This window comes from Physella acuta, unplaced genomic scaffold (genome assembly GCF_028476545.2).
Source record: "Physella acuta isolate Inbredline_101_S28 unplaced genomic scaffold, ASM2847654v3 ptg001322l, whole genome shotgun sequence".
NCBI lineage: Eukaryota > Metazoa > Mollusca > Gastropoda > Physidae > Physella > Physella acuta.
The window spans coordinates 541,904-564,051 of NW_026732837.1; the positions used below are offsets into that span (position 1 = coordinate 541,904).

Sequence of the window (22,148 nt, forward strand, 5' to 3'; positions counted from 1 at the left end):
ACCCTCCCGCCTCCCCTAATACCACCCTCCCACCTCCCCTAATACTACCCTCCCACCTCCCCTAATACCACCCTCCCACCTCCCCTAATACCACTCTCCTGCCTCCCCTAATACCACCCTCCCATCTCCCCTAACACTACCCTCCCACCTCCCCTAATACCACCCTCCCACCTCTCCTAATGCCACCCTCCCACCTCCCCTAATACCACCCTCCCACCTCACCTACCCTCCCACCTCCTCTGATGCTACCCTCCCACCTCACCTACCCTCCCACCTCCCCTACCCTCCCACCTCCCCTAATGCTACCCTCCCACCTCCCCTAATGCTACCCTCCCACCTCCCCTAATACTACCCTCCCACCTCCCCTAATGCTACCCTCCCACCTCCCCTAATGCTACCCTCCCACCTCCCCTAATGCTACCCTCCCACCTCTCCTAATGCCACCCTCCCATCTCCCCTAATACTACCCTCCCATCTCCCCTAATACCACCCTCCACCTCCCCTAATACCACCCTCCCACCGCCACTACTACCCTCCCACCTCCTCTAGCTAGGATGTCCGGTTGGGTGGTTCAAGCCTTGGTTGATGAGCCACGCAGGCTGGCAGGATGGCGCGTATGTTCGCTGCACGCTCCCTTCTTGTGTAAAAAGTTTAATCGCCGTGAAATAGCTTTGACATTTCCCCCCTTTTTAATTACTTAATATCCTCTATTTATCGTTTACTTTAGCGAATTTCACAGATTTTTTTTTTTTAAGTTTGTTTGCCGTTTCTTTATTCCACCAAATTATGATACGTTATTTTCGGGAAAGGTTAGGGTAGAGAGGACGCGTTTACTCATTCTTTGATACTGTCATGTTATTGTAAACCATATTTATTTTAATGGTTCTCAATAGGGGGAGTTTTCTTGTATATGACTTGTTTACGTGGGACAGTCGCCAGGTTACGGTTAGAATTGGTTTAGGCTTATGACAAATATAAAGAGCAAACTTCCCATGCATAGTTCATAGGATGTAGGCCCATATAGAAAAGCAATTAACGGAGAGCGTTGGCTTTAATTTCAGCAAGACTAAACACTTGTAAGAGAGCCGGATGAAATAGCATTAACTTTCGACGGAGCGAATAATGAAGGCGCAAGGGCCAGTCGTTGTAACGTTTTTCCTCAAGATGCTCACCTAGCCTAGCTCGTAGCCCGGGAATCTTTGAATCACAATTACAAGTTTGAGAAAAGTTCGTTAAGGGATTGAAAGATGCGCTCAAATTGCATTACGGTAAACAGCATCGTTTCGGCCTGGGTGTGAAGGTGTCAGATTATTCTGGCAATCGCGTTTACACGCCAGCGAATTAACGTTTGCTCGCGCCCGTTTTAAAACAAACCAAATGGTGTGAAATGTTTCTTATCTAACCAATCAAGGCGCTAAGAGGCACGAGTCTACACGCCCCTTTCCCCACATCCATTCACCTTTCATTAGTTGCATCACCGCCGTCCGCTATACTCAACTGTTTAACTTCTTTTTTACGGGGAGGGGGAGGGCTACTTAATTTTGTTGCTGGGGGGAACTTTTAAAACATATTTGGTTAAACCTAATTTCACGCATTTAGCACCGGTTTCTTAAAACTCAAATATCCAAAGGTGTTGGATATTAAAATCGTTCAAGTGATTAAGGCTTTACCCCCATCCTGTTTTACCTGTTCAGCTCTCACAGTACTTATTTGTTAGCTCTGTTTTATACTAGTCAGATGTGTTGGTGAATATCTCAGATCTGGTTTAAACTAAGTCGTATGTACTGAGTTCGATTTAAAAATAGCTAATCTAGAAACTATTTCTTTTGGTGGGGATATCTGATATTCTTCTAGAGCCGGTTCAAACGGAGTCAATGTGCAGATAATATTCGCGGAAGTCAGAACCACTGATCCACCAGGTAGCCAATAACATTGCGATGCATATTCTGGCGAAACGCATTTCTTTTTGATTTACCCTCCACAAAGGGATGGGAACCCTTAATCCATACCTCATGTGCCTCCTTGTTGTGTGAAGTTTCTCATTAATAAGACCTGCTACAATTTCTCGTCATATTTTTAAAGAATTTTATTACCGCCAAGGCTGACTCCCCCACACCCCCACCCCCTTTACAGATGCGCTTAACCTCGTTCTTTTCTCCGTACGGGAATTCCTAGAGAATAAGACGGGAGGGGGTGAAATGATATCTGACTACAATAAGATGCTATTGCCATCAGGTTTTTATTGTATTGCTGGTACGGAAAATAAAAGGGAAAGATAAGTCCACGGGAGCGACATGCGTGGAATTTTGGACGTGTAGTGGGGGAACGGCCCGTGCACCCCATAGGCGGTTTACCTCCTGCCCCATCCAGACCATCTGTTGGGGATCATTTTGTCAGCACCCCGGGCCATCAAGAAATATAATTTCGATGTTGCCACTACGGATCTGGGCCGCCTTTATTATTATTAGACTTTGATATCTCGGCCTGTCTTGAGACCCTGAATGAGATGTAGTGCTGGGTTTATAGAACAACGACCACAGCCTCTACCCGCTTGTACCCGCTAGCAACGTTTCATGTGTGTGGAGTTGTGGGCTCGTCAAAGAGAAATTAATCGGAGGCCAATGATAATGGAGTTAACTCATGTTAGGTGAACACCAGTTTTTAGGCTAGGTAAATTGTTTGTTAACACGGGCTGGATTTTACGTTAGTTGCCTCGACGATCACTACCGGGTTTTTTTTTTTTATTATGACCTGAAAGTACAAGTACCATAACCACAGTGAATTATATTAGTCAGTTTTACCCCATAAAAGTAAGTCAAGTGCCTCGGTAGACCCAGCCGTCCTTTGGGCAGATGAAGTAGAGTTCGTATGTTTTTTTTCTCTCTCGGCTTGTGAAGGGATGGTTTAGTCAGCTCTATGCCCAGCCACCTTTCCCCAAAGCTAGTCAGGTACCCATCAGAACTGGTTAGACCAAGGACTTCCTACAGTTGTAAGTCCAAACCCAGATCCGAACTCGAGACCTTCGGGCTAGCAGACAAATGGCCTAACACTCGACCACGGCGTCTCAGAATTTTACCCATAAGCCGTTAAAAAATGGCAGCTCTACACAAGTGTCTATGGACGCTAAGACTAAATGCTCCTACCACCACCACCCCTCTAGTAATGAGTAAAAAATATGTTCCAGCCCTACCGGTAGTCTGAAATATGAAATATCAAGAACGTGGCAATTTAATGATGGATACGTAGAGCGCAGGGAGCCGCTAGCTCTTGAGAGGTTTTCATTCTTTGAAAGTGTTAGATACGGAAATCAAGCGGGTAATGCATGCATAACCCCGGTCGCCGCCCGCTTCCTCTCCTTGATGAATTTAGCAGACATCTCGCTACGCTCCATTAGCAACGGCCCCAAGACAGTTTTCCGGGGAACGAATTTTTTTTTTCTCATTATTACTTATATTGAAGAATATAAAATTGAAATTTTAAAGCTGTAAAAATGTAGCATTTAAAAAACGGCAGTTAAAATGATATTTTTATACGATATGGTTTTGATGCGTATTTGAAGACTTCAAATAAAGACGAAATGATGAAAATGAAAGCGCCGTGTAATTCACTGTATGATCTTATCGCTTAATGGTTCTTGTATGAAAGTTTTTTATCTGAACATTAACCCAATATAATAAGCTTTTTATATATATTGCCAAATTAAATGGGGCTACGTTTGCTTCTGTGAAAATACTTTATTTCGTTGAAAAGTAATAGTAAAAGAGATGAAGGCAGACGGCAAAATAGCACTAGAGAAAGGTGGAGGGTGTTGTTAGGGTCAAGAGTTTGGCAAGAATTAAAGCTATTTACAAGCTTTTATTTAACTCACTTCCTCTGTCGTCAGTCTAGACGGAAACACAGGAGTGAAAATTCGGAAACTTCTACTTGACCGATACGATTCACATTTGGCACGTGGGTCAAGACATGAAGACAATGCAATCTGAAACTAAATTTGACTTAATTGGATGCCTAATTGATTTTTAATGAATTAATTAAAATTTGGACCGAATTAGTAGGCATATCTAGCCAACCACACCACACGCGTCATCACCTTCAATAGCTGCGCCATCACGTAATGGCTGCGTTCAAAAACCATTGCGCGCCTACTGAACGTGATGTTCAGTAGGCGCGCAATGGTTTTTAGTCATATAACTCTATTGTAAATAAAACATGTAAAGTACTGAAAAAAAATTCATAAAAAACGTTTTAATAACAAGCTTTTATGTAATAATGCACTAAAAAGTAGAAAATAAATTATAGACTACTATTTAAATAACTATAAAGAAAAGCGTGGGTGTCTTCCTTAACATTAGTAAAGGTATCCAATAGATACTAAAGTGACCCACGCTTTTCTTTATAGTTATTTAAATAGTAGTCTATAATTTATTTTCTACTTTTTAGTGCATTATTACATAAAAGCTTGTTATTAAAACGTTTTTTATGAATTTTTTTATAACTGTGGCCTCGCCAGTATTGTTTGGTTGCCGTGTAGTGACCCCAGGTTATTGTAGGTCAGTAGTTCCTATACACTGTTAAACGGTAAGGTTGTAACCTCAGTAGGATCTAACTAAGAAGTAATTCTTGTCCTTAACACCTTTCAGATAATGGAAGTTATAAATCTTAAGCTAGCTTAGTTTATTATTTAAAAAATCTACCGCTAGAATATTTTTTTAAAAATCTTTTTTTTAAGATTAAGTCTGTTTATGTCATAAGTTCGTTGGAACGATTTGAGCTCAAAGCTGAATAAATTGAGTTACTAAACGATTATGATAATCTATTATTGCGATGAGCGCCGAAAACAGCTTTACCTTGACGAATGGTTGTCAGGTGTGCTGTAGCGGGGTGAGGGGAGGGCGAGGGCTGTAATTTTTTTTTCTTCAATTTTTCAAAATGAAAGCTCGAATAAAGGGAGAGAAGAAAAAAAAATCTTCACTCTTCCATTCTTGCTTCTTCCGCTTTTTTATTTATTTTCCTAAAGCCTCTCTTGGTATTTTCTAATGAATTTTTTTATTGCCATCTTTTGTAACTTGACCTTTGGTTGGCTACCAGGCGTTTAGTAACTATACACTTTGTTGAAGTTGCATGCGCGTGCTTCCAAATATTATAAAGTAAAATAAAGCCACGGCGAAGACTAGTGACGCCTCCACCCCTAAGGTTTGTTCCAATGAGTTCCAACACTCGGCGAGTTGTAGGATTGTTGAAGAAAATAAATTAGCTTCTGGGACATCCGTGCGGATTCATTACATCCAGGCATCTTCCTGCCATAAGTCACGGTCTCTGCTGAAAGGTGGTATTTAAACATTTGATGTTTTGGGAAATGTCTCTCAGCGCACGGTTCGATCCTTGTTTAACCTTGTAAATGGTCAGAAGAAATACATTTGAAAAACAAGACAAGTCATATATTTTAATATATTTTGCACATTATTTATGGATGCGAGTATTTAATACAGTGACATTGTACGCTATAGATACTGGCCAACAATCCATGAGTAGGCCCAGCTCTATGAGCAGCTGCACCATGTTAGTATGGGCCGTAAGTAACACCACCTTTGATGGGTACCCGACTAAAGTTAGTTTATATAATACTGACCACGTTATTCCTTCCAATGTGGAGGTCACAGAAACAGGTGAACTCTGCTTCACCTGCCACGTGGACTGTAAAGTTCGATGGTTGTTACGTTACTTTTAAAAATGTGAAGTTCCTGGAACTCGTTTTTTTTAAATAACAGCCATCGTTATAATTTTTGTTTCTTGTTTAGACCATTTCATATTTAATTTGGCTAAGAAGAACATATTAAACTCCCTATATGAACACTGTCCACGATTGACTTGTTTTTCAATCACCAATGTCTCAGTGGTTGATTTGGTGGAATACCTGGCGCATGATCATTTACTGTCAATGTTTTTTTTTTATTTATTTTTTTTTTACTAGAACTACCGTGTAATAGCCCGGACCATCAGCTCATGAACAGCTTGAGGTAGTGTTAATGAAATCCACTTGTTTTAGAGTGGGTGGTGAGTAGTCGACGCTCATCAGTGGAGATCAATAGGTGCTGGCTCCATTGGGCTTGTGTTCGAATGGGTTCTTACGGTTATGATTGAGAAGTGTACTAGTTTCATCGGGATTTCATTGATTTTGGCGTCTTTTTTGTTTTCACTTATGCCGTCTCCATCAAGTTAAACTATTGCTCAAAAGTCACAATTTTAATTTGTGTTCTGCTGTTTTCACTTTGTTAGTTGAATGATATCCAGCTTTACGCCTATTTCCTAATATCAGTATCTAGAGCTTGTGTCCTGAAAAGTTGACACTGGTGAATTAAACATCATTTCTTATTATCGCTGCAAGTTTTAAATTAGGCCTTAACACAGATGTTCTTAACCTGGGTTCCATCGAACCCCAGGGGTCCGGTGAGCCAGTCTTAGTGGTTATTTTTTCTATTAAGAAGGGTTCGGTGAATGCGCATATGAAGCTGTTGGGGTTCGGTACCCCTAAAAAGTTAAGAACCACTGCCAAAGCTGTACTGTGGATGTCATAGCGCTATCTAATACAACGCTAGAGGCGGTGGAAATTACAAAAATGTACCGAAGGAGAGAAATCCTTTAATATATTTTCCAGTTTTAAAGTACTTTGACAAAAATTACCCATAAGACATACTTCTTATGATCTATTTCAAACTGAAAAGCAATCAAACCACCGAAACTAATTAACACTTTTTATTTTATTTTTGAAACGTTAAAAATGTTGCTTTCTGATGTCAGTTCTAGGCTAATCAATGTGTGCATATGGATAAAAATTCATGCGAGATGAAATCCTCCTTTCGGAATGTTTGCAGCATTTTAAATTTATTTATTTTGGAAGGTCTATCCAAGGAATCGGTCTTTGCTTTGGCTGGCTTTACTATAAGCACGTGTGTTGTTTAAGTGTTTTACTATTTTTAAAAATCTATTTTTAATGAATGATATTTGATTATCTATCTATCTATCTATCTATCTATCTATCTATCTATCTATCTATCTATCTATCTATCTATCTATCTATCTATCTATCTATCTATCTATCTATCTATCTATCTATCTAGCTAGCTATCTAGCTAGCTATCTAGCTATCTATCTAGCTATCTGTCTGTCCGTCGGTCCGTCCATCTATCTATCTATCTATCTATCTATCTATCTATCTATCTATCTATCTATCTATCTATCTATCTATCTATCTATCTATCTAGCTAGCTAGCTAGCTAGCTATCTAGCTATCTATCTGTCTGTCTGTCTGTCCGTCGGTCCGTCCATCGATCTATCTATCTATCTATCTATCTATCTATCTATCTATCTATCTATCTATCTATCTATCTATCTATCTATCTATCTATCTATCCATTCATCCATACATATTGTAATCAAAAGAGATGGATGGATGGATCTATCTATCCATTCATCCATCCATCCATCCATCCATCCATCAATCTCTATTGATTACAATATGTATGGAGCAGCAATGCCGTTGTATCACCAGCTCCTGTACTGATCTCGTTGGTAAAAGCAAAAGTTGAATCATTCTTTCTTAAATTAGTAAACCGTTTCCCTGGCCGTTATAGGGAAGGCAGTAATGATAATAACAAAAGCAGCCACTCATGTCATAAATTCCGTTGAGAGGAAAAAATGAATTTAATTGCATCTATTTGAGGACCACAGCTGCAGAACAGCTGCCGGCACCGTGCTGCTCCCCGCCGCCGTGTTGGGGATACCGTTAAATTCATGCCTTGTTTGTATACCTACTCACCTGAGGGACCAATTATCCGTACTGATATCATTCTATCCTACCGTCTAGCAGGTTTTTTTAGGGGGGTGGGGGATGATGGAGGTGGGCGAGCGTCTGACGGTGGGGCTGTCGTGCAAGTATTGGGTATCCCGTCTTATGTGAAGGTACACGCAGTACGAATTAATCTGTTCTGTTCACACCCGTCCTGTGGTGACGTCGTCACAGCCAGCTTGACGTGTAGCGTTGGCTGGAGCACGGAGAACAAGGATTTGTGGGGGTTTCGACAGCCATCGTTCATTAGCATGGCTCGATTGATATGTTTTACCGGTAAATTGATGAGTGGCGTATAGTGACCGATGTCCAGTGTTGTTGGTGACGTTTTGTCTGTGACTCAAACCATCTTTCTTAAAGCGTCCAAACATTCATCCAATACTGAAAACACATTCGCTTCAATATGACCGAGACTTCTAACTCAGCCGTAAAATATTAATTCCTCCATAGGGTGGCAAAATTATTATTAGCTAGTGATCACTTTTGTAGAACTAACTAGACTGAAATCCCATAACGTTTAGATGAATGAATGATTCATATAGACCTTGCACTTGAACGGCCATAATTCCACCTTAATAAAAGAACTAATAGCAACATTAGTAAATAAAGTTCCCTTTCAAACCTAACGGCCCATGGTCAAGTGAAGTAAAGTTCACCTGTCTCTGAGCTTTGCAAATGAGCGGATAGTGTGGTGAGTACTATACACGGTCACCTTTACTTTCCCTAACGGGAGTCAGGTAACCATCAGAGCTGGGTGGACTCAGAGACGTTCTTTGGACATGAATCTGAATTCAAACTTGAGAGTTTCGGGTTAGCAGTCGTATGCTCTACCGCTCGGTCACGCTGTTCCACTTAAACGACCATATTTCCATATGAACATAAAGAGCTTACAGCACTATAACGACAATATCCATACCTGAAAAAAAAGACCTAACAGCACTATAACGACAATAGCCTCACCTGGAGGAGAAAAAAAAGACCTAACAGCACTATAACTACCACATCCCCACCTGAACAAGAGCAATAAATCTGCCCGTGTCGTCACCACCCTTGGTTTTCTCATTATTCAATATCTTGTTTCCCTTTAGCACAGAACCACCAATAACCTACCGTTGTCGCTTTTTAAATACCTGTAAAAGTACAGGTAATCATATTTAAATAACAATTTTCTATGACGCCATTAGGTTTGAGTTTTTCATTTTATTTCTGTATTTAACTAAAGCTTTCACCTGGAATGTCCACACTAATCTAGCATCTCTTGCTCACTCACTCACCTGACCCGGTTTTAAAGACGAACCCACTTTGTTTCATGTGCCTCAACAGAAATTAGATGGTGAAGGGGGAACAGTGTTGTGACTCAACGCGTCCTTAAGAGAAAATAAATGAAATTCCTTCATTTTTTTTACTTAAATTTTTTTTTTCCAGTTCGTTAATGCAAACAACATGTGATCAGAAATAAAATTATGTAAATAGTTAGTGTCGTATTTGTTTGACATCAGATGTAATGTAAGTTTTTAACTGTAGATTCCATTTTTGTTTAACTTGATACTATTATTATTCTTATCAAACTAAAAGGACAGATCACGTGACCTCCGTTACTGAATGAAGCTCCTCGTGTTTTTACTTAGTGTCAACTGCGTACTGTCTAATTGGAGTGGACTAATGAATACAAACCCTGCATGTCAGACCCTACCCCCTACCCCAAACAGTAGTTTAATAACAAGATATTTATTTGTTGGGCCCGTGGCGCTGTGTCGCAGAAGATTTTATACACAGGTACAACGGCTTAGTAAGAAATGTAATGGGATAGGTTGGGGAATGTGTGCCAACTTTAAAAACAAAATATTGTTAAAATATGTTTTACTTCTACGTGTTTGTAACTAGCTCAGTCAAATATCTTTGTTAGATTTGGGACTTGGTTTTTTTTTTTCATGTTCAGACTATAAAAGGAAAATGAATATATTGTATTATAATGTACATTATATGGTCGCCATTGTCAGTTGAAATCTTCCTCTAACATTTCATTGTATCCAGTTTTTCTCCCCCATTGATGGTGTTTATCCTTACTATAGGAATCTACTCCAATCCATTAGGGTGAAAACGATATCCCGTGTGGTTGGATACCTGAGTTTAGTATTCGAAACATTTCCCCGGCTCGCTGCATGCATGCAAAGAAAAGAAAGAAAATCCAAACTTAAGAAGTTCAATCTTGCGTGGTTCCTGGAGTCGAGTTGGTCAACGGAGCGTCCCTCATTTACAGGCTAGTGAAGACGTGGGCCAATGTTGACTTAACGACTGCCGCTCTTACTTAGCTGTTTTACTTGGGTTATTTATTCAACCGTCAACTGGCGTCGATGGGTCTGATTTTCCCATCGGGCCGGTACATGTTTTTAAATGTTTCTATGTTTGGTTATACACGGACAGGGGGTGGGGATATCAGGGGTTATAGTGGGGGTGGGGTTTTAAGACGGTATAGTCGGGAAGGGGTGGGGATATCATAGATTATAGATGGGCTGGAGGTGGGTATTTAAGATGTTTTAGACGGGCAGGGGGTGGGGGATATATGATAATGCCAGCTTTTAAAGAAAAGTTAACCGCGTCGTTAAGTTTTTTGTTTGTTTATTGGATAGCTCGGTGTTAAATGTGAATGATGAAGCATCGTTTTGTAACGGCAGGCTGAAAAAACTTGAAACACACATGTAAGGACGGGCAGAAGCTTTCTTCACTTATTTGACGTGTCAGCGTCACCTGATTGTGTGATTGGGGCAGCTCCAGCCTTTCATCGCCGCTGGTTCAAATATCATGACTAAATCTATGTTGTGGAACAACTGGCCTGGAAATGTTGGCCCCTGCCTGGTAGACTTCGGTTGTTTGTTCTATCATCACCGTCTTGACGAGTGTAGTTGTGTTAGTGTAACTAAGAGGGGCTTGTGTGACACTTTATTTTGAAACCGTTTGGACTATCAAAAGAAGCCACCTCCCTGCTTATGACACGATATCATCTACAGAACGTATTTTCTTTCAATGGGTCGTCTTTGACTTTTTGTTTTTTCCTTTTCTGAGTTCTCTTCTCTTTTGAATATTTAAAAAAAAAAATTTTTAGACTCCAGTTTTAAAGAGGCGACATAATTTGCTGATTATTAACACGTTTTTATTAACTCAGCTTCGCGTGTGTTTGTTGTTAAAATTGACATCGAAAATTAGCCCACTTCTGATTGTTCTATAGTTCTGAAATTTGGCATGCAGGCTACTTTCGCCTAACAATTTCAGATGCAATCATAAAAACTAGCAATTAGAGACCGTAATTAGCTTAATTTAATTACGCCCTAAGGACCATAAAATTGAGGACATGATTTCTAAAGATACCGACAAGACTGGAGGCCTATTGACACAGTTACTTCGGCCCCAATCGATGTGACCGCGCTGGCCGTGATCGTATAGTGGTTAGTACTTCGCGTTGTGGCCGCGACAACCCAGGTTCGAATCCTGGTCGCTCAAGATTTTTAGTCCGTGTATTTATAAACACTTAGTCAAGTCATACTTAATCAAGTCATTAGATAAAGTAGAAAATAAACTATATAAAAAACTTTTTTTAAAAACCACGTTTTTCATGTGTAGCAACGGACTAAAAAGGAGAAAATAAAATACTTAAAAAAAACTTTTTAAAAAACCACGTTTTTCTTGTGGACTAAAAAGTAGAAAATAACTATTTACATACATTTGATGACAAAAAACGTGGGTCGGGCAGATGGGTCGGGAAATTTGATGGTGAACGTACCCACGTTTTTTTGTCATCAAATGTATGTAAATAGTTATTTTCTACTTTTTAGTCCACAAGAAAAACGTGGTTTTTTAAAAAGTTTTTTTTAAGTATTTTATTTTCTCCTTTTTAGTCCGTTGCTACACATGAAAAACGTGGTTTTTAAAAAAAGTTTTTTATATAGTTTATTTTTACTTGGGTTTGTTATGGTGACTTTGAACGCTCGTACAAGGGAAACAAGCAAGCAATTTCTCTCCCTCTCTCTCTCTCTCTCTCTCTCTCTCTCTCTCTCTCTCTCTGTATGTTGTCATGGAAACTGTTTAAGTTTTAAACGTTATTTATTGTTGTCTGTGATATTTCTATACACAGAGACCAGGATCTATGTCACCTAGGTCAAATGTAAATTTTTGACTTTTCTGCTCTTTCTTCCATCTCCAGGTCGTGTATTCCCCTTTTGTTATTATTTGTTTCTTTCTTTAATAAACAATTTTTGACACACGAGGTACCAGTCTAGCCTGTTTCTCCTTCATTGGTTTTACCAACACTATCAAGATGCTGCGTGGATCGCTTTCTTGTTTGACATATCGCTTGTAATCCAAGATTTTATATTTGTTTTTTGACATTGCTTGCATCAGTTGCTCCTCATATAATATCCTGTTTTTTTTTTCCCTTACACTTTCTGCGTTGTGTACATAATTCATATTACTCCAGTCTTCTTCTCCCCCCCCCCCCCCCCCCCCCACACAAATACACTTTTTTCTCTGCTTACATTCTGCTACGTTGTGTCAGCCTTGTGATAAAACCAGACACGGTTTAAAGTCTATAAATAAAATGGCCACCCATTATGATGTATTCTTTTCATAATAAGCCTGTTTCTTAAATACGAATGTTGCGTTGTGGCATAGCTATATTTTTAAGATTATACATTTGATTAATAGTTATAGTGAACTACTGTGACAGTTGCGAAAATAAACTGGTAGTCTTTTTGTTGAGATGACGTTAGGGTGACACCTTTGCAACTTATTATAACGTTTATTGTTTACGTAGTTAAATTCTTTTCAAAGATTTTACTGTACGTTTATCAATGAAGGGTAGTGTAGACGGTGTTAACCTGTAGCCTGGGAGGTCGAGATAGGATCGAGATACCAGGAAGTCGGTTGGGGGAAATCTAGATGCTGTGATCATCTAGAATTCTGTTTACATATGGCGAGAAATAGATTTTTTTATTATATATACTTATATATTTTTCACTTGCTTCCTAATTCAGTTGCTTGTTTTCTTATAGCTTTAGGACAGATTTTGCTCCAATCTTAATAGCGTGATGTAAGAGGTAAATCGTCCTGAAATTGTGCCAGTATCTTGATCTTCAATCATGTGCGGCCAATATGTCAATTTTTTTTTTTTTTTTATCATTTAATGAACTTTGAAACACTACGTTTGCGCGTGGTAGAACTCCGCTAAAATACACGTTTTTATGTTTAGTATTTTTTTTTTAATTATGTTGTAGAAAAACTCGTTATAACATGATTTGCAATATATTGACTCGATTTCATGATGTTATAATTGATGTTACTTGTGAGCCCAGTGGAAACATTTTACAACGCCTAGCTCCTATGACTTGATTTGTTGTGATTTGACTTCTCGCTGATTTTCTTTTAATCCCAATGTTATGTCATTTAGAAACTCCCTGTCACAAATCACATTTCCTGGCGGTTTTCACAATGATGCCAATGTTTTGAAATGTGTAGCTAATTGCTTCTGCCAATTGTAAATTCGCTTTTATACTGTACATCGTCTTGTATTCTACGCGATCTTATCGAGATATCTTGTGTTTGTGTAAAAGAATTATATTTTTTTTTGCCGACTGCAGTTATTGGTGGTCCGTGAAGGCGAGCCCAGCTCTAGCACAGAGGTTTCTCTGTAGGTTTAATGAGACGCGCAATGTGGCTAGCTATAGGGCTGGTAAGTAGGTCACCAACCAGCTTTACGGCTCAATAAAACCTGCATTAGCCACAGACCTGGTTGGTGACCTACTTACCAGCCCTATTGTTAACATCATCGCCGGGTTTCCACACCGGAAGACGTAATTATCAAAGCAGTGATGCGAGTCGCAGACTATCAGCCGACTTTTGGTTCCTAGGGTGAACGGAGCGGGTGTATTGGGGTTGTGTTCGCTCCCCATAAATCAGTCAATTCGTCGTTCTCATCTTCATTTTTTAAACTCGAAACTAAATTTATGAGCTGTTTGTTTTTTAAATTAGGTATGAAACAAAAATATTTTAATAAATTGTATTGCACCTATTGATGAAGGGTGCGACACGGCGTCTGCCATTTTAAAGAATTTTACCTTTTTTTTTTAATGGTAAACTCGTTATTAGCAATCAATTGCTTCCGTTGTTTCTATTTTAGCAAATTGAAAAGTATAGAGTTGCTTGAGTTGTGTATGGACATCAATCAGCATAACACAAAGATAGCCACAACTTCCTTTTCTCGAGTTTTATTATCACTAGTCTTATAGACCTAGAGACGAAATGCGAGGGTGATTTCTTTGTATTTTAAAGCGTGTAATGCCGCTTGTTTCTGACATGATTGCCCTTACTGTCAGCTGAGATCACGCGAGAATGTGGTTATGTTGTTGTGCCGGCTGGTGTTGTTGGTGTGTACATACCCGCTGGCTGATGACTTGTGATATTGAGGCTGATGTTGGCTCAAACCTCCCGGCTTGTAAGGGTTTGTTACGATCAAACTTCATTGCAAACTGCGGCGGTTTCCTGTGGTAGCGGCCTGGCTCTAACGCCACCTGACATCAGCGCTTATGAAAGAGAATACTTGCACGCAATAACCTGCAGCCTTCAAACTTGTGTCAGCCGCCATGCGGGGGGAGACGCCCCCAGGTCTTGCCGGGCGGCTCTCTGCTCTATTTCAATGCGACATTTTTACAATTATTTGAAACAAAATAATTACAACCTTTACCCTCGGAGGTCGGTAGTAAAATATTTGCAGACGTTCTTTGCATGTTGTTTTACATTATTTAATTATTTTTAAGGTCATCTAGTTTTTGAGAGAATTTCAGTTTAAATATTTTTGATTTAAGTTGATCTATATTAGCACACCTTTATACTACATTCTAGCCAGTTATCTGCATTAGATGAATACAAAGATAAAAAACTTAAAGTAGTATCACCGCATTTCATTATTATATAAGCAAAAATAACAATATTTTAATTTGTCACATTTCTACAGTCATATTTTATTTGTTTTGAATCCTAATCTTGGATTGAAAACCGAATTCAAACATTTTGTTAATATCGAAAGCACTTGAGCACAACCTGTAATACAATGTTTTGTATTCTGTTATTGCAGATTCACGGCAACTATTTCCACTATTGGCCACTTAACTATTTGTTTGAAAATCCTTTAAGATTGATTTCCCCTCTGAATTGTATTTGAGTACTAGAAGTCGTCACCGGGTGATAGTGTTGTAACGACTGTACATTCTCTCATCATCATGAGATAGTGTTGTAACAACTGTACATTCTCTCATCATCATGTGATAGTGTTGTAACAACTGTACATTCTCTCATCATCATGAGATAGTGTTGTAACAACTGTACATTCTCTCATCATCATGTGATAGTGTTGTAACAACTGTACATTCTCTCATCATCATGTGATAGTGTTGTAACAACTGTACATTCTCTCATCATCATGTGATAGTGTTGTAACAACTGTACATTCTCTCATCATCATGTGATAGTGTTGTAACAACTGTACATTCTCTCATCATCATGAGATAGTGTTGTAACAACTGTACATTCTCTCATCATCAGGTAATAGTGTTATAACAACTGTACATTCTCTCATCACCAGGCGGTAACGTTGTGAAGATCTGGGATGCCCTAGCTGGTGGCAAGCTGATGGCAACATTAAACAACCACCACAAGACAGTTACCTCGCTCTGTTTCTGTAGCAAATACGAACGTTTTATGTCTGCATCCTTGGACAAGTAAGTTTTTCCATATGCTCATTAACTCAACTTAATCATCTACCAGAGTTTCATAATCGCTTTATTTATTGATCAAGTGCCACCCACTTTAAACATAAGTTTAAAGCCGCCATTTTTTTTTAAACAATCTACTGCTCAGTTTTATTTAATGTTTCATTTCATGTCCTCACCTATATTTTATGTTTCATTTCCTGAATGGGTATTTGAGGCTTGATTTAGTTTTTGTTGTGTCAAAAAGGTTGAGGCAGACTGCGAGTTAACATTGCTAATTTTTTTTTTAATCAGGACGTTAGATTTCTATGTAACAAGACTTGTTATACGTCTACCCATCTCAACTCTTCCGTCTTAATTTGTTGTAAAATAGTAAACTACTTATAGTGTCGATCTCTCCAAATAAAGAAATAACTTTTTTTTGGGGGGGGGGGGGGGGGGCGTTAAAGCCTAAGCGGTCATTGTCTGGAACACTTAAGATAATACTATTACGATCCAAATTTAAAAAAAAAAAGTACCAGACTTGTAAGCTGTGTGGTTGATTTCCAAACGTGCATGTCCCTGTCGGTGGCTTGCCCCAACTCTTCAAGTCCAATTTAAATTGTTTAGTCAGCAACCGTCGTACCCTGAAATCTAAGTTTAATTGTAATTTTTAAACTCCAGATATCTAATGAGTTGTATTTTTCTTGTACTTTTAATTACTCATCTCTCAAGGCGGCGGTTTGAAATGTGTGTAAAGTGTATATCGCCTTACAACTCAAGAACTAGCTGTTTGACACTAATGTCTAAACATAAAGGGCAGGGCTCAGCTTAAGGTGGTGCGTGGGTGGAGTGGTGGAGGGGGGGCACCCGGGACTGGGGGGGGGGGGGGGGTGGGGGGGGCAGATTGCGCTTAATTCTAAAAGAAAAACACATGTCTAAGTGAAATAGCTCGGAAATGATGTGTTAAACTGTGTCTAGGGACGGGGGATGAAACAACGTCGCGGCATCGTTAAGTCTTGTAAATCTCCAAACACGCTCGCCGAGATAAAAATCTACCAACAGTACAGCCGAGCCAGGAAGGGAGTTTTTTTTTTCACCCTGTAAGTCATCTCGCTCTCTCCGCCTTTATGTAGTGGGGGTAGAGAGGTGGAGGGGGAAGTGACGCTTATTTGTCTCGTTATTTCATTGATATGATCTTCAGCCGAAGGGGTTCCCGAGGGTGTAAAATCGCACGAGCATCAATTATAGTCCTCTAAAAAAAAGTATCTGTCAACACGTTTGTAATTGTTTCTGTCCTTTTGGTGAGCCGGGTTTTTTTTTTCTACTCGGGGTGAGTGCACCGTGTCTTCGGGTTATTTTCTTCCGGTGTTTTTTTCTTCCCCCTCCCTCCCCCACCCATTCTTTCATCTTATCTGAGATGTACCACGACAAATCGCATATTTCTTTCAAATAGCAACTTTGTTTTTATGTCTTGGTTTTTTACTTGCATGTTGATGTAAATTTACCTTCTATTGACGTGCTCCTTACTTCAATCATTGCATTTTACTAGTCGCTTTAAGAAATTTATTGTGGCGTCCATTAAGTAAGCCAACGAGATTTTTTTTTTTTTAAATGCTAGTAGGGGTTTTATAGTTTTTAAAAATTATGCTTTGTGTCTGTTCCATTTTCTTTAAAATGAGAAAATGAGATACAAAATGGTCAGTTCGCGATACAAAAAGGACAGTTCGAGTTACAAAAGAGCATATGGTTGACTAAACTTTTAAAGTGGACACTTAACGTGTTCACGTGAAGTTTGATAACGTGTACTCTGTAGACAAAAGTGCTCAGCACTAAGGTCTTCTGGCAAATCCTTGGCTTGAGTACTTGTCTCTAATGCTCAACTGTCTTTAGTAGGAGGTGTGGACATCCATATAAATAATGCTAGGTACTGAGGTACTACTTGAGTACCTTTTAGTTCCCGACCTGTAGTTAAATCTGAACCCTGCTCGGTTAAAATACACGGCTTGCCAGAATTGTTTAAGTGTTTGTTTAGAAGCCATCCATAAATAAAGTCAATTCTTTTAATCTGTGTAGGCATGTGAAGGTCTACGATGTCGCTTCGTATCAAGTGGTCCACACCTTGACCTACTCAGGTCCCATCCTCAGTCATGCTGTGTCGGTAAGTTCACTTTTCTCACTTGGGTTGCTTTCGATTTTATCTAATTAACACAATAAACCTAGTTAGGATTGTGTGTTTATTATCTGTTTCATTATCTGTTCGCACATAGAGAATCGACATTAATTTAATTGCACAAAAATAATGTCTAATCACCTAGTAATTTTAAAATTCAAGTTTTTATATTGTGGTTAAAAAATCGATACTTTTTAATTGTATGTGACCTCCCAAACCCCGAGCTTAAATGATGATCTTGTTCTATTCACTTGGTAAACATTAACGTTTTTTTTTTTAGATAATTCGATCCATCTGTTTCAGATAAGATAGGTGTTTGATTTCTATGATGTGTTGACAGATGAGTCCCACTTTACTGTCAGTAACAAAATGCACATGTCTGTGTTGCGTTTTGTTGACACTTTCACCACCTGTTCTCTTTGATAAGTTTTTATATCCCAGCGTATGATCGAATATGGTTCAAATCCGCTCTCTCCCTTTTAAGTGTCCCCATCAAGTTGAGAGTTGGTGTGCATTAAAGTTGATGCGTGTTAACGGCGCTAGCTGGGAGCTGACTTACTTTAACCCTAGCACATGCAAAGCCGCCAGCTCCGCCTAATAGAGTTGGTGAGGGGGAGGGGAAGAAAATGGTAGAAATGTTCTATTAATTTGGATCAAATCAAAGCTCCGGCAAATCTCTAAAGCGCATCTCTCTCGCTCGCGCGCTGCTTCCAGCAAATGTCTGTAGACACCATCTGTGATGTAGCCAAGTGAGGGCTCCTCCGGATGAGAGATGTGGGGGGGAGGGGCTAGAGGGAGGGAGGGGGAAATCATAATCAAATCACACATCTTGACACATACATTTCCCTGTAGAACTTCACACGTTTTCAGCTACTCTTCCCGTTCACATTTTCCCCCTCCGTAACTAATTACATTTTTTCTCTCTTTCTTTTCAAGCCAATTTAAAAGCAGCTGTTTTTATTTTTTTATTTTTCGTAAAAAAAAAATTGCCATTGAGAAGAAAAAAAATCTACAATGACACTTTTTAAACTTTATTTTACGGGATTCGTTAATATTAAAAAGAACGTAAAGCAAAAAATAGTTAATATTATTCCAGTAGAAATTATCAAACATTCCACACGGCCATCTGCATGTTTTACATTTATTTGAACTGGATCAACCTAGGATACACTCATTAGAACCCCCCATTAACCAGCGCTCAATGCTAAATATTTTCTTCTGATATTCAACATCTGCATCGCTTTCGGCCTACGCTGTACTTAAGTATCTACCCCCTCCCTCCCTCCCCCTCTCTCTGCTGGTAGTACTATATGTATCCTTTATGTTTTACCAGGGGAATTACTCTTGAGGAAAGTAAAAGTTACAAAAAAAAAGTCTTTAAGTTATCTGTAGGATAAAAAGTATAGTTAAAATTACCATCAATATAGTTAAAATTACCATCAAAATGTTAATTAAAGTAAAGAAAACTTGTTTATCATAATAATACAACAACAAACAATTTAAAACGCGTACAGTGTGATTAGTGGTTTTTGTTGAGTTGTACATTTATTGTCTTTCCTTTGACAAACGACCATATGGGTTAATTGTATGTCAATATTGTGGCGTCACACCCCCCTCCCCCACCCCCGCCGTGTTATGTGGGTAAGTTGTATGTCAATATTGTGGCGTCCCCCTCACTTCCCCCCACCCCCGCCGTATAATGTGGATAAGTTTATGTCGATATTGTGGCCTCACCCCCCCCCCCCTTCCTCCGGCGTATGATGTGGATACGTTGTATGTGGATATTGTGGCGTCTCCCTCACTCCCCCCCCACCCCACCGTATGATGTAGGTGAGCAGCACGCATGTATGTGAGGACCGGTGTAGGAACACGGGTCTGAAGCAGCCCCCAGTCAGGTGAATTCTGCCGTGAAATGAGCCCCAAATTTGCCGAGCGTTTGTAGATGTTTATCACAGGGGTGATCACTTGTTGGGTTTACCCCCCCCCACCCCACCCCACCCCATCTCGACACTTCCTCTTGTAGCGACCCAGCTAGTTGTTGTTTATAATACACTGGGAGCTATTCTGTTGGTATTGGAGTTTTTTTTCTTTCTTATTTTAACCACGCTATTTTTACCTAAGACAATATAACATTTGGTTTTTGTGTACTTCCTTCCCAGTATATTTTGTTCTCTTGAAAAGCCAGGTGAAAACAAAAGCCTAATGCTAGCTGAAAATACATTTGGTCTACGATCATGTATTATATGAAAACTTTATCTGTTTACTTAGAAATTTGGGTTATCAAGAAAAATGTTTATTTCGTCAGTTAAAAATTGGGTGCCTAAAAGATAAGACAATAAGAAATCTTTATCTTTTGTAGTAGTCACATGTATGTATTGGATATGACAGTTGAAGGCTTAAAGAGTGTAGTTTAGCAGGTTTGAAATAACAAACATCCTGACCCAAACGACGGGGAGGGGTGGGGGGGGGGGGGGTTACCCACTCATGCATGAAAACAAATAACGTTGCTTAAAATTCTAGTGTCTGTCTCATCCTGGAAGTTGTTTGGGTGGGTGGGTGTGTTGGGGGGGGGGGGAGTAAATGTTGCTCCAGCAAGCATGAAAAAAAAGTACGCGTGCGCTAAGATTCTTGTGCTTCGACAGCTAATTATACAGAACCGGCTTTCTTTAACAAGGGGTGGCTTGCTTCTCCCGTCACCCTCATCTGGTCAGCTGGTGGGGCTTGGTCAAGGCTAGATGCCATTTGTACAGTCACATCTAAAACCTTGCACACCGAGCTATCTCATCCACTTTGTGCGAGATACCCCATCATATGATACAGTATGAATGACAGGTACAATACATTAATCAATCTCTCAACCTTACTAAGATAAAATTACGGCTGTTATTTGGTCGGTTTTTTTAGGCTTTTGATAATCACCCAAAGATGTACAGTATTTTTGTGAAGATAAACATATCCATGAGTTTGGAGTATAATGCATTTACTAACAGAACATAAACAATTTCTTGGAACTTGATGCATATCCTTTCACATTACTTGAAATTATTCTCCCTATAAGCGGATATAGAAGTGTAAGAAAGAAAACGTGGATCAGATAGGTTAAATGAAAGGAAGAAACGGGGTATCCGGAGATAAAATCTTACTCTGCCAGCGGTTTCCTCTCGCTTCTCTTGATGACAATTTTCTTTTTCAACTCGACTAGATACAAACAGGGTACAGGAGCGACTCGCCCCCATTAAGAGCTCTTAAAACTCTCAGCCGTACAGCGGTGGAAGATACCTCGGTCGCTGGTGACGTTACAATAAATTAGATTCTCTTGTAATGAAGTTTAGCTTTTAAAAGAACGTATTGAAAAGATGATTACCCTCTAAATGATTTTTTTTTCTCCCGGTCGGGCGTATCTGGTGTAGGGAACATGTTTAGTTTTAAAACTTCGTGAAATTCGGAAAATTGGAGGAACTGAGATTTGTATGAGATTTTCTCCCTCTCTCCCCCCACTCGCATCTAGTTGAGTCAGCGTCTGCTATACTCTGTTATCCACTGACTCCTACACCATCTCGCTGCAGGCACGACTCCTGCCTGATTGGCTATGTCTTTATGTATTTCCCAATGACCACTGACGAGCATTGACCGGTCAATGAAAACACATTTTTGTCATGGATTTTATAATTTTGACTTAGAAATAGCGCGGTTTCTCCACTGCAATTTACCGTGTATTTTTAAAAAATTGCATTTAAACCTAAGATAAGAAACCCGAAGTATTTATTCGGTACAACTTTTTGTCATGATAGTTTTTGTTTAATGGGATACTGCAAATCTATAACGATATCTGATTAAATACGTACACAAATCCTCATCTATTCTACTTAGACGCGAAGAATTTTTGTGTGTGCTAAAGTAAATTTGTAATTAAAAAACTATTACTTCCATTTGACATGAACATTGAGCACCTCACGTGACAGCTAAAATGGCTGTCGGCTGCACGAGGCAGCAGCCCGCGCTTTAAGCAGTTAATTTTGTTTTTCATAAAGCTGGAGTTTCCTGTTGATAGATTTACGAGTGAGAAATCCGGCAAGGAAAAACACTTCAAAAGTAGCTGTAAACGAGTTCAATCTATTTAAATAGCGCTTAAAAATTGGGTTCACGCTTTAAAAAAAATTATGTTCATTACAAAAATGGGCTATGTTTTATAGAGCAAAATGTAAAAATGAAGTGATGTTTGGCATATAGGAAAATGCGGGGGAAAAATTAGCTGATGTTTCGTTGAGCAAAATGTAAAAATGAAGTGATATTTCGTAGAAGATGTAAATATGAATTGGTGTTTCATAAGGGATATTTAAATGAATTGATGTTTTGATTGAAGGTATAAAAATGAATTGATGCTCCTTGGAGA

General features: G+C 39.2%; 1 protein-coding gene across 1 annotated transcript in view; it reads left to right on the forward strand.

Annotated features, from left to right (window-relative positions):
- The window catches only part of LOC131958371 (U3 small nucleolar RNA-associated protein 15 homolog), a 52,053-nt gene that overhangs the window by 21,440 nt on the left and 8,465 nt on the right, over positions 1-22,148 (forward strand). Inside the window, exons 7-8 of the mRNA XM_059323373.1 lie at positions 15,477-15,612; positions 17,659-17,743. Coding sequence (XP_059179356.1) covers positions 15,477-15,612; positions 17,659-17,743 — 221 coding nt within the window. The remainder of the gene's footprint in view (positions 1-15,476; positions 15,613-17,658; positions 17,744-22,148) is intronic.